The 14,280-nt window shown below is 34.0% G+C and overlaps 1 protein-coding gene and 1 long non-coding RNA gene across 3 annotated transcripts in view; one reads left to right on the forward strand and one right to left on the reverse strand.

Annotated features, from left to right (window-relative positions):
* The window catches only part of LOC129924169 (uncharacterized), a 44,277-nt gene that overhangs the window by 25,149 nt on the left and 4,848 nt on the right, over window positions 1-14,280 (forward strand). The gene's annotated exons all lie outside the window — the stretch shown is intronic.
* On the reverse strand, window positions 7,497-12,382 carry LOC129924163 (uncharacterized). Of its 2 annotated transcripts, none has more exons than XR_008776117.1 (2): window positions 12,053-12,382; window positions 7,497-9,267 (listed from the first exon to the last, which is right to left on the reverse strand). XR_008776117.1 is itself a non-coding variant. In XM_056017989.1 (2 exons), exons 1-2 carry the CDS (start codon window positions 9,547-9,549, stop codon window positions 8,616-8,618), a joined length of 660 nt encoding a protein of 219 aa, XP_055873964.1. In that variant the 5' UTR covers window positions 9,550-10,451; the 3' UTR covers window positions 7,497-8,615. The 2 variants fall into 2 exon arrangements, 1 of the variants encoding a protein (XP_055873964.1); XM_056017989.1 differs by lacking the exon at window positions 12,053-12,382 and adding an exon at window positions 9,542-10,451.

A 14,280-nucleotide genomic window follows, 5' to 3' on the forward strand; every position in this document is an offset into this window, starting at 1 on the left:
ATGTTATGTCAATGATTAGATAGAGAATGGAAACATCTTAATGTCATTGATTAGATTGAGAATGGTAATGTCTTAGTGTCGATCATTACATTGAGAATGGCAATGTCTAGTGTCAATGATTACATTGAGAATGGTAATGTCTTAGTGTCGATGATTACATTGAGAATGGTAATGTCTTAGTGTCAATGATTAAATTTGGAATGGTAATGACTTAGTGTCAATGATTATATTGAGAATGGTAATGTCTTAGTGTCAATGATTACATTGAGAATGGTAATGTCTTAGTGTCAATGATTACATTGAGAATGGTAATGTCTTAGTGTCAATGATTACATTGAGAATGGTAATGTCTTAGTGTCAATGATTACATTGAGAATGTTATGTCAATGATTAGATAGAGAATGGAAACATCTTAATGTCATTGATTAGATTGAGAATGGTAATGTCTTAGTGTCGATCATTACATTGAGAATGGCAATGTCTAGTGTCAATGATTACATTGAGAATAGTAATGTCTTAGTGTCGATGATTACATTGAGAATGGTAATGTCTTAGTGTCAATGATTAAATTTGGAATGGTAATGACTTAGTGTCAATGATTAGATTGAGAATGGTAATGTCTTAGTGTCGATCATTACATTGAGAATGGAAATGTCTTAGTGTCATTGATTACCTTGAGAATGTTATGTCAATGATTAGATAGAGAATGGAAACATCTTAATGTCATTCATTAGATTGAGAATGGTAATGACTTAGTGTCAATGATTAGATTAAGAATGGTAAGGTCTAAGTGTCAATGATTAGAATGAGAATGGTAATGTCTTAGTGTCAATGATTAGATTGAGATTGGTAATGTCTTAGTGTCAATGATTACACTGAGAATGTTATGTCAATGATTAGATTCAGTATGGTAATGTCTTAGTGTCAATGATTACATTGAGAATGGTAACATCTTAACGGCATTGATTAGATTGAGAATGGTAATGTCTTAGTGTCGATGATTACATTGAGAATGTTATGTCAATGATTAGATAGAGAATGGAAACATTTTAATGTCATTGATTAGATTGAGAATGGTAATGACTTAGTGTCAATGATTACATTGAGAATGTTAATGACATAGTGCAATGATTACGTTGAGAATGGTAATGTCTTAGTGTCGATGATTACATTGAGAATGGTAATGTCTTAGTGTCAATGATTAAATTGGGAATGGTAATGACTTAGTGTCAATGATTAGATTGAGAATGGTAATGTCTTAGTGTCAATGATTTCATTGAGAATGTTATGTCAATGATTAGATAGAGAATGGTAATGTCTTAGTGTCGATCATTACATTGAGAATGGAAATGTCTTAGTGTCATTGATTACCTTGAGAATGTTATGTCAATGATTAGATAGAGAATGGAAACATCTTAATGTCATTCATTAGATTGAGAATGGTAATGACTTAGTGTCAATGATTAGATTAAGAATGGTAAGGTCTAAGTGTCAATGATTAGAATGAGAATGGTAATGTCTTAGTGTCAATGATTAGATTGAGATTGGTAATGTCTTAGTGTCAATGATTAGATTGAGAATGGTAATGTCTTAGTGTCAATGATTTCATTGAGAATGGTAGTGTCTTAGTGTCAATGATTACACTGAGAATGTTATGTCAATGATTAGATTGAGTATGGTAATGTCTTAGTGTCGATCATTACATTGAGAATGGTAATGTCTTAGTGTCGATGATTACATTGAGAATGTTATGTCAATGATTAGATAGAGAATGGAAACATCTTAATGTCATTGATTAGATTGAGAATGGTAATGACTTAGTGTCAATGATTACATTGAGAATGTTAATGACATAGTGCAATGATTAGATTGAGAATGGTAATGTCTTAGTGTCAATGATTAGATTGAGAATGGTAATGCCTTAGTGTCAATGATTAGATTGAGAATGGTAATGACTTAGTGTCAATGATTAGATTAAGAATCGTAATGTCTTAGTGTCAATGATTAGATTGAGATTGGTAATGTCTTAGTGTCAATGATGAGATTGAGAATGGTAATGTCTTAGTGTCAATGATTTCATTGAGAATGGTAGTGTCTTAGTGTTAATGATTACACTGAGAATGTTATGTCAATGATTAGATTGAGTATGGTAATGTCTTAGTGTCAATGATTACATTGAGAATGGTAACATCTTAACGGCATTGATTAGATTGAGAATGGTAATGTCTTCGTGTCGATGATTACATTGAGAATGTTATGTCAATGATTAGATAGAGAATGGAAACATCTTAACGTCATTGATTAGATTGAGAATGGTAATTACTTAGTGTCAATGATTAGGTTAAGAATGGTAAGGTCTTAGTGTCAATGATTAGATTGAGTATGGTAATGTCTTAGTGTCAATGATTACATTGAGAATGTTATGTCAATGATTAGATTAAGAATGGTAATTTCTTAGTGTCAATGATTACATTGAGAATGTTAATGACTTAGTGTCAATGATTAGATTGAGAATGGTAATGTCTTAGTGTCAATGATTAGATTGAGAATGGTAATGCCTTAGTGTCAATGATTAGATTGAGAATGGTAATGTTTTGTGTCAATGATTAGATTGAGAATGTTAATGACTTACTGTCAATGATAAGATTGAGAATTGTTATGTTTAAGTGTCAATGATGACTGACTAAATTTTGGAGGATGTCAGGAGGAGCATACCAGTTTACAGTAACTTCTATTAGTGACCATAAAAAGAGCAATGAAAAAAGGGCCTTAAAAGTTAATCAATTACAATCTTAGAAGCCCAACTACAAAGTACTGTTAAGTAGTAAACTCACTTTAATTTTTATAATAATACTTTGAAAAAGTTTTCTCTATTAAATCAATTATTTTATAAGAGTTACATACATTCTCTATGAAGAAAATATGGTTACAGGAGGCGAATCACAATATAATCATCTGTAGTGTAAACAAAATGTTACTTCGTTACCAAAGATTTGTTAATTTCACACACAAAAAAGCATAATGTCATTGTATTCACAAGAATTCATTCAATCTCGTTTTCACTATGCATGAAGATAAACATATTCACATTTTCTAAAGACTCAGGCATTCAAAATTTTGCACAATGTCATTTTATTTGTAGCTGCAATGTCTTGAAAAAAAAAAAGACTATATCTAGATCATTAAATTAAGCTTGGTCTAAGACTACCTTGTTTCTCATTATATCTTTTATACTTTGCTAATCTACTTAAAAGTCATTAAGCTGCTTGGCTTTGTAGCACTGGCAAAGATATATATATTGTAACGTTTCTCACTACCCAGATTCTCTGCAAACTGTACCACACGACACAACCTATTCAAAGAACTTGACAACTCAGGGCTGAGTAACAGTTTAATATCAAATATAGACATTACGATTAGGATTTTATAACATTAGCCAATTGCGATTGAACTTGGTCCGTGAACGAATAAAAAATTACGGTTGGGGTTCGATGCTTAGTGGAGAATCTTATTAGGGGGTTGCAGCACTAAAAAGGTTGAGAACCGCTGGCCTATCTCAAGAGTTGCCCTGGCGTTAAACGTCATTGTCTAGGGGGTTGGGTAACTGGAAAGCGACTCTAAGCCTTAGTTAGCTTCTTGACGACAGAAACATCTTAACTTGTAAAAGTGTAACATGAACATACAGGGCTAAATTTAACTATGTGGAGGCCCCCGGGGTAGAAATTTTGTAGAGCCCCGTACACTTTTTCAAAATCATGAATTAAAAAATCCACTTATTAATAATAAAACTATATGCCATGTTTTGGAAGAAAGAAACAAAATCCGGCCCTATGAACATAGGCTACTCTTTAAATAGACACATCTCAGAACTTTATAGTTAATGAAACACTTTATTAACTATTCTACGTATTAAGTAGTACGTCCCGTACGCAGATAAACGCAAAAGAAAATACAACGCTCGCCAACAAAGACTATCTACGATAAGACTTTCCTACTAATAAGCTCTCGACTTACTCAAACCCAAACTATAGTCTAAACTAACCTCTGAAAGTATATGCACCCTCTCTCATTTGTGCCCCAATCACCAACTCGCTCTCTCATCTGGCCTTAGACACATTCACCTGGACCTCGTGCAACTATGAATTTAGCCCTACCATTATAATAACTAACACGGTTTGTTACACTGGTCTGTAAAAGATTAGTTACTTTATGTAAAACTGGGTGTGTATGATGTGTCTGTCAGATGGACTAGTAAGCAATCAATGAAATAATTACACGTAAGTAACATATCCGGTGGCGCTATGGTTGAGTAGTTAAGTGCTTGACTTCAAAACCTGGGGTCCTGGGTTCGAGTCTTGGTGAAGACTGGGATTTTTTAATTTCGGGATTTTTAAGCGGTCGGTCGTTGTGCTCTATAGCTGTTGGCGAACTATAATAATTTTCTCTGAGTGCTGTGCAAACTGCGTTGGTAGCCTAATAATTTAAAGTCGTAGAATAAGCCAATCATAACTGTAATTAATCAACTTTTTACTTGACAGCCAATTAAATTAGTCCACCGATATCTCATCAGTCGAATCTACACCTTTTTATTATTTAAATTTGTTTTGAGGTCAATTAACAAACCTATTAAAGCACATCTTGTTTATTCTTTATTATGATATTGTGTTCAGATATGAGGTGATGAAGACAATACAATATTTTATTTTACAAAAACATTTTCTTTTAGTTTACAATCTACTTCACATTATCTTCCTTACTAACTCTAATATTTTCACATGCATTTAAAGCTTAAATATATATAGATTACAGACATAACTTCAAAAGAGAAGATAAATACGTCCTACGCATTTCATGTTTAAATCTAGTCAGTGGCGTCACTATGGGGAGAGGCGTGGGGTGCAAAGCCGCACCGGGTGGCACCCATCAGGGGGTGACACCCAAGTCGAGAAAATGCACTTTCCCAAAAAAAACAACTTTTAAAAATACAAATTTCTACCTCGAATGTTTCTCACATTTTAGAATCAGCATTTACTAAACTTTCTGAATTCAGTTTGATTTGACTAGTAATTTTCCTATTATGAGAAAAATATTACGTTGTACACGCCACGGGAAAGAGATTATGAAGCTCAGAAATGTAGAAAAACGTTTGGCACCCGGGGATCCCCCCAGACAACTCTGAGTGAGATTAAGGCGCTCCCCCTTAACAAATTATCTGATCAGTTGAGTGGCGAAAGTAACATTTTATTAATGCAAAATGTTGAGAAACACATTGACATAAGCGCTCGCGCGCTATTCGACACATAGGGCTGCAAGCTTTCTCCACAGCTACTTTCTGTAACGGACTTAGGTTAGTTCTTTGAGAGCTAATTTATGCCCAAACTGTAGTTCTCTACAAGTATTATAAAGTACACTCAACGAAGGAGTAGAAAATTAGTATTTATTTACTGCAAACAATATAATATATAATATAATATATTACATAAGGGTATCATGACACATCATAGCATTACCCCAAATATTCAGTACGCACACATAGCAAGAATAATAATATAACATCTCCTTACTCTAGGCATAATAACCGAAAAACAATCACCAACACCCTACTCAGACAAGGTCAGCTTTCTGACTAGACGGACCACAGGAAACCTTATTGTCCCCTCCCCCCCCCCTTGAAAAACCCCGTGCTAAAAACAATCTATAACTCAACTAATAAAATAAACAAACACACACACACAATTTCACTTTTTACACACCCCTCTCTTGACAATATACAATTGGGGCATTTAAATAGCCCCTCAAAGAACTAACCTAAGTCCGTTATACTTTCCTTTTGAATCGGTGTGACACCATGATTAAACGTTGACGGCATGTTTTTGCGCTCCTCTTTTCGGCTTTCGTGTTAAGGATGACTTAAGTAAACATGTTTCGTCTTGTCTAATTGTCAGTCTTAGTTGATATTGCATGATCTAAAGTTCACGTCATGTTAAGAGTTTAAAAGACACGTGGAATTCCTGATGTAGAAAACAGGAAGTAGAATGAATAAAGTTGACTTTGAGTTCAGTCAAGTCAAGTCAGTAAGGTTTTGCTCCCGGTCCAGGAAGGTTGGACGTTGCTTCCTGGACTGGTGTATATATATCTATATAGGATGAAAGTCGATGGACTAATGATTAATAATATTTGAGAGTTGATTTCATTATGTGCTTATTGAATATTAAGGTATTATTCGTATTTCAATGGATATCTATAGTTGAAGCTCCAGTGTCACTAGTAGTAATTGTTCTTATTGTTACCCGCTGAGATGCGGACGTGATTGATACATTTGATACCGCTGCTATGCGGATAGGATTGTTTATTATTTCTTGACTTGTAGCACTAACAAGGAGTGCAGTGCATTATTATTGTAGTAAAGTAAACTTCATGTTTGTCTGCTGAAACGAGCTTCAGTTAGTTTATAATATTCGTCTTGTCACGTGTCTAGAGTACTTCAGGAAGCAAGAACTCAGCATTACACATTGACACTGATATATCTCACAAATGTCAATCGACGTTCAGTCGCCTCTTTCCGTAGACGGCGAATGCCTGTGCTGGAAAATATTTCTCTATTGGTAGCATTATCTCGGTATGTTATTCAAATGATCCTTCTCAGCCGTCACTGCTCAGTCTTTTTTCAAGGTGGCGTTGGGACAATGATTGTTTTGAGTAGGTGGATTTCATCTCCAAGCTAATTGATTTGTTTGTTCAAATTGGCCGTGCTTTTTGAAAGATGGCTCCTGCTTTCCAATCCGTGATAACACTGCCTAAATTCGGGTGTAACAAATCAATAATTTAGCTTACAGTTTTATTGTTCAATTTTAAGAAACAAAAAAAAACCCACAATAGTTGTTTGTTTTTAGGGAGAGATTTCGTTTTCCTTGGGGGGGGGGGGGGGACCCTGAGCCTACCGCACAGGGTGACACCGACCCTAGTGACGCCACTGAATCTAGCCATGCATGTTAATCAATAATATAAACTTTAGCCTACTAAGTAGTTGGTTATCCTGGCTGATACCACACTCTAATTTTTAGTACCCATTAGAGTTTGGTGGACTTAGAGGTATCATAAATATTCTGAATCTCAAAGCCCTTGTCTTTACCAGGTTCAGAAGTCATGTGTTGTAACCTTCAGCCATTAAATCACCTAATTAAAGATGTAGTGAAAGAAGTGTATACTAAAAAAAAATGTATATGGGTTAAATACATTTTGTCGCATCATAACCTCAAAATGAATTTTTAAAATTTTTATTTTTTTTTCGACCACATTTTTCACTGCGGTCACATCATTATTTTTCTTTTTTTTTATGAAAATTAAACATTTTGAAAATTTTTGCAGCCTATTACCTATGATATACTATCAATAAACTACATGTGAAAAATTATTATTCTAAATTATACAGAACTAAAGATTTTTAGATTCTTGTGGACAACATGCACCTAAAAATACATTTTGAGAAAAACGCATTTAAAGTTTTTAAAATGATATAAAATATTTATTGCAACCATAAAAATGAAAAAAAAAGGGGAATATTTACATAATATAACATAATAGATAATAAAAAAACTATTCATTAAAATGGCCTGATTGATAGGTTGGACCTTCGAGAACCTCTGCCCAGTGCTCATGCTCAATTCTTCGTTTTTTCAATTTTTTTCTCCTGGACACTTATGTGATTGATCTTCTTTTTCTAACAACAAGCTGTAGTTTGACATTTTGCTTTTTCTCACTAGAAGAAATGTTCTTTAGTGTCCAGGGAACGCCTAATATGTCAAAAACTGATGCCAACAGGTCCATTATTGAAGGCTAAAACAGCAAGGTATGTCGCCGTCCTTAGTTTTTAATGTTGCGAATTCTGTTTTGGGGCATCTTTGCCAAATGAGGGAATGAAAAGATTCATTGGCGTTTTGTGTTCCCATTCTTGAACATGTTTTTAACAGATCTGTGTCTGTTATAGGAAATAACAGTTTTCCTATTTCTGATGTGATGGTCTGATTATGTTTTTTGTATGGCTGTTTTAGTGCCTCTGATCTCTTAAAGTGTGACACCAAGATGTAGTGCCATCAGGACACAACCTGTGGTTATGATCTAGGTCTGAGCTCATCATATGAAAAAATGAGCCCATAACAGCCAGCTTCATTTTTTTTAATGTCAGGAGCATTTTGGCGCAGAACTTTGGAATAGTTATTTGTAATTTTTTCAATTTTTGGCTTTGTAAGCCTATAATTTAGTTCTTTTTTGTTAGACATTTTTAAATTGTTCAAAGCATTAAACATTCTTTTTGAGATGTGGTTAATGCAGTCCTCTTTTAAGATTTCTACATCATATCCTGAGCTGGTAATGGCAGATGAATGTGATTTACTATCACCATCACACAGCATCATGCCATAAACAAGTTTTCTGATGCCACAGAGTGAGAACAAATTTTGAATGCTGCTGCGGCCTCCATTGCATTTGCTGAGCCACTGAAGTTTTTTTGACACATATGCTTAGAGGCATCAAAATTTAGTTCTGCAGAGTTTGAATCACAAACACAGCAATAATTTGATAGGACTTCGGTGTCGATGACGAGTCCAGTATCAAAATCAATAACTGCCAATTCCTGAATGAGATGAGTGGCCCCTTTTATGCCAAGTCCCATCAAAAGAAACTGTAATAACAGGACAGCCTGTTGAACTTATTCTATCATCTGTAGTCAGAGGTTGTGAAATGTTTCTTCCATGCACAACAGCAGATGCCCTAATCATACATTCTTCACCAGCTTCAATTATAGCAGTGTTGACTATGTTAGCTAGATTGTTATAAGTATTTCTGTGCATGCAGGGCATACTCATAAGTCCACAAAACCTATCAAATTTAGAATGCGAGATTCCAGATTTTTTTAATGCAGCGACAGCGCGGACATTAATATCCAGATGAACATTATTACTTTTTTTTGAGGTCCAGTCAGGCCACAAATATGTTTCACAATTTAGGCATTTGATTTTAATCAAATGAGCCATGCCTTTTGATTGTGTGATGCACATGGTTAATTTTTTGTCGAAGCAATGTGGACAGCACAACAAGGAGACCATTGTGGTCAATTCCATTGAATTCATCATGACGTATATGAAATCTTCAGGCAGCCTCTTATTGGTGTTATCAGCGTTAGTAATTGCAGTTAGAATTATTTTTCGTTCAGCTGCACTTGCAGGCTGCGTTGTTGCTGCTTCAGATCCAGCTGTATCCAAAACAGAGCTGCAAACAAATAAAAAAAAATTAGAGGTTCTTTAAAATAAAATTCAATAGTATGAAAGTACACGTCACATCTATTTATGTACAACATGAAGATTATTTTAAATTTTATAATGCATTTTAGGAATCATATATTGTATTCATCAAAAGTAAAAAATGTAAAGTGACATGTTACATGTAGATCTATATATCATGGTTCATACAACTTTTGTGAAAATGAATTCCAGACATTTATCTTATGTTTTCCAGACTTACTAACAGTAAAAAGGATGGCTACCTGAGCATGCCATATGTGCTCTGGACTGCTGTATTCGTGATCTTGGGTTCAAACCCTGCCAATAACTAACCCCTGTCGTACTGTGGGAGGTTTGGACTAGGGTGTAATAATAATTTTCAATTATTAAGGAACATACGGTACAAGGGGGAAAAAAAGTCACTAATCTTGTAGCACTTAGACTTGGGAAATTTAATAGGCCCTATATAGTTCAATAGGCCTAACTTAGTTGTAAAATCTTATTCTTAATCTCATAACTAGTCCAATAGTTTTATAATTTTTATATAGATATTTAGTGGCGTAAACATTAGACACTAGTTAAAAAGTAAAGACTTATTTAGACTAGCCTAGGTTAGAGGGCCTACCTCTAGTAGGCCTATAATTCTATTGGAGGAGATAATTTTAAATAAAGATCTAGAGATAGATTAACTGTATTGAACTTGAAATTTAATTTGTAGTAGTGGCTTACTTATGTCTAATTCACAATAGGCCTATGCCTATGTGAATACTGACTTGTTTTTTTTAACGGGGTAAAAATTGATAATATTGATCTAAATCTATATCATAACCATACTAGATTATAATTATAGATCTATATGCTAAGTATGCTAGATCTAAATCTAGACTTAGATCAAGACTAAATCTAGTAGTAGATCTAGTATTCTAAGTCTTTTTAGTTTTTGAGTTTAGACTCAAGATCTATATTCTACATTGAATAGATTTGGGGAAAAAAAAAAAGGGGGGGGGGGGGGGGTAATCGTGCATAGATCGAGACTAAATCTAGTTGCAGACCTAGTAATCTAAGTCATTCTTGTGCTCTAGTCTTTTATCTTTTAGTTTAGACTAAGATCTAGATCTATATTCTATGTTGACTAGATATAATATAACTTGTTTTCTTTATTTAAATGGGGAGGGGGGGGGGGGAATCGCGCATAGATCGAGACTAAATTAGGTACTAAATCTAGTAGTAGACCTAGATCTAGTAATCTAATTCGCGCATAGATGAAGACTAAATCTAATTCTAGACCTAGTAATGGAAGTCATTCTAAAGGCCTAGTCTTTTAGTTTAGACTCAAGTGCGCATAGACAGCTGCCAAATAATTAACCTAAAAAACTAGGGGCCTTCGATGGGAAGTTTTACCGATCTTATAGGCATATTCTATGTTGACTAGATATATTATAATATAATTTGTTTTCTTTATTTAATGTGGGGGGGGGGGGGGGTAATCACACATAGATCGAGGCTAACATTAGGCTAGTAGAAAACCTTGATCTATTAAGAAGTGGCGCATAGATCAAGACTAAATCTAGTAATCTAGTCTAGTAGAATTTAGAATTTAGTAGATCTAGTAGACCTAGAACAGATATAGATCTAGTAATAAAAGTCGCGCATAGTCATAGATCGAGACTAAATCTAGTAGTAGACCTAGATCTAGTAAACTATCTAAGTCGCGAATAGATCGAGACTTTTAAATCTAGTAGTAGACCTAGATCTAGTAAGTCATTCTTGTTGCCAAATATTTTTGGTTTAGACTCAAGATCTAGATCTAGACTCTCTCTATATATTCTATATTGACGTCATTGACGAGATATATTTGTTTTCTTTATTTAAAAAAAAGGGGGGGGGGAGTTTCGCCCATGCATAAATAAATCTAGGCCAAAAACTTCCCGACCTTTGGTAGCCTAACTGAAATTTGATCGACCATCTAGATAATATAGAATAACATCTTCTAATCATCATCTTTTTTGAAGTAACGTCTGTATTATATAAGATAAGATAACAGCAGTCATAATAAACTAGTTACTAGTCTAGGACTAGATCTATTACTAAATCTGATTTAAGTCTACAGTACACCGTCTAGAAATTGGCTGGCATTTCACTGACATGCCGTGGATTGCACATGCTTTCACAATAGATAGATCTAGTAGGCCTATTAAATTAATGGAAGCCTCTATGCCCAACTAGATCTAGCAGCCTAGCGTTTTACTGGTTACGGCGCCTGAGGGCTGAATGACATCGGATTATTTTTTTTTCAAATTCCAGACATTTAAAATTTAACAAAATTGCATCGAAAAGTAGCAATTTTCCAGACTTTTTTAAGACTGAAATCTGAATTTTTCCAGACCGCGTACGAACCTTGATATATGTATTAGATCTTAAAAAAAAAAAGACCAAGTTGAAGTCCTACAACTACATGACCATGATAATCTAGATTTAGTCTAGATTCTAGATCTAGATCTAGTCAATCTAGAATATCTAGTCATTCTAGTTCTAATGTGATCTATGTCCCTAATCTATACTAGATCTAAAAAAGGATAGATCTCTATGTTTGCAATCACTTTCATGATATTTATTTAATGTCTAGACTTCTAGATCTAGATCATTGATATGATAAACACGTTGCGTTTGTCGAATTCAAAGATTGATGAAGCAAAGTGATTATCTCATTATTATTATTTTATGTGTAAGCTCACGCTGGTCTAGTAAATAAAAAACTCTAGATTTAGACTTACCTTTGTAATTATGCATTTGTCTTTGAAGCATGTCTTCCTCTGGGATTACAGTAACGTTTTTTCTTTCCAAACATATAACCTTTTGTTGGCATTTCTGAGTTTGAATAATGAATCGAGGCTTTCAAATGTTTACAGAAGGACCGGTTCACGTCATGTGCGCATGCGTGTAAATTTTGTTGTCATAGTTACCAATGTAGCTTTGATAGTGCGCATGCGTAAATATGGCTTAGTGAGTGTGTATATGAGGATATAGGGAAAAAAAAGAGGTAGTGACGTATTTTGAAAGTTTATATTTATAGAATGAGAAACCATGCACATAATCGGAACTAGAAAAGTAGACCTTTCGATACCATCTGTTAGGGATAAGAGCGTACATTAGCTTATCAACTTTAGCTTACAAAATGTTGATTTTTAACCAAAACATCAAAATTTTGCTTATACATCTACTTTTAAAATACAAAATTGATGTATAAAGCGCAGTTTTTTTAGTATTCTGATAGGGAATTCGTTTTCTAGACATTTTAAACTATTAAAATCAATTAATTTTAAAATATCGATATTTTTGACCTAGATCGATGTTTTCTCACTGTGCATCCCCCTTAAATACGCAGAAGTCCGATTTTAAAGATCCATCCCCAAAAAAAAAGCACAAGCCGATTTCAAATAGCCACTACAAATAACAAACAGGTCGATTCAAAACAGAAACTACGAATAATGTTCATATATGAAAAATGCACAAGTCTATTCAATCAGCCACCCCCAAAAGAGTAGAAGTTGATTCTAAATAACCACAAAAAAAAAAAAAAAAACCAACATAGGTCCGATTCAAAACAGTCATTACAAAAATGTCGATTCCGAAAAAGCAATCACAAAAAAAAAAAAAATGGATTACAAACAACAATTAATTTAAGAAATTTCTTGATTCGAAGACAAGCCTTATTAAGTCCTTAATTAAGATCATTCGGGAAATACCAAAAATAAAATACAAAAGCTTTAAAGCAAGCCTGCAGATTATCACTATAGGTTGTTCCAAGATTTCGAATCTGTCAACAACTGTTCTTACTAAGCATCTAGGAGGTAAAAAGAACCTGTGCAAGAAATTTCTTTTTAATAGGTGCGACAATGTAAGAGATTTCTTGGTTTTCGAAGACAAGCTTTATAATTTCCTTATTAAGTTGATTGGGAAATATCAAAAATAAAATACATAGCTTTCATAGCAAGCCTACGGTTTTTCGCAAATGGTGGTCCTAACGTTTTGATTCTTTCGAAACCCGTTCTTAGTAAGCATCTAGGAGTTAAAAGAAACCTGTGTACGAAATTTCACGTAAATAGAAGCGACAGTTTAAGAGATATCTTGATTTTCGAAGACAAGTCTTATAATCCCCTAATATTTATTTATAGTTGATTTGGGAAATACCAATAATAAAATACAAAGCTTTGATAGCAAGCCTGTGGTTTTTTGCAAATTGTGGTCCCAACGTTTTTATTCTATCGAAACCCGTTCTTAGTAAGCATCTAGGAGGTAAAAGAAACCTGTGTACCAAATTTCACGTAAATAGAAGCTACAGTTTAAGAGATATCTTGATTTTCAAAGACAAGTCTTATAATCTCCTAATATTTATTTATAGTTGATTTGGGAAATACCAATAATAAAATACAAAGCTTTGATAGCAAGCCTGTGGTTTTTCGCAAATTGTGGTCCCAACGTTTTGATTCTATCGAAACCCGTTCTTAGTAAGCATCTAGGAGGTAAAAGGAACCTGTGTACTAGATTTCACTTAAATAGAAGCGACAGTTTAAGAGATATCTTGATTTTCGGAGACAAGCCTTATAATTTCCTTATTAAGTTGTTTTGGAAATACCAATAATAAAATACAAAGCTTTGATAGCAAGCCTGTGGTTTTTCGCAAATTGTGGTCCCAACGTTTTTATTCTATCGAAACCCGTTCTTAGTAAGCATCTAGGAGGTAAAAGAAACCTGTGTACGAAATTACACGTAAATAGAAGCGACAGTTTAAGAGATATCTTGATTTTCGAAGACAAGTCTTATAATCTCCTAATATTTATTTATAGTTGATTTGGGAAATACCAATAATAAAATACAAAGCTTTGATAGCAAGCCTGTGGTTTTTCGCAAATTGTGGTCCCAACGTTTTGATTCTATCGAAACCCGTTCTTAGTAAGCATCTAGGAGGTAAAAGGAACCTGTGTACTAAATCTCACTTGAA

Source organism: Biomphalaria glabrata, unplaced genomic scaffold, assembly GCF_947242115.1.
Source record: "Biomphalaria glabrata unplaced genomic scaffold, xgBioGlab47.1 scaffold_19, whole genome shotgun sequence".
Taxonomy (NCBI): Eukaryota; Metazoa; Mollusca; class Gastropoda; family Planorbidae; genus Biomphalaria; species Biomphalaria glabrata.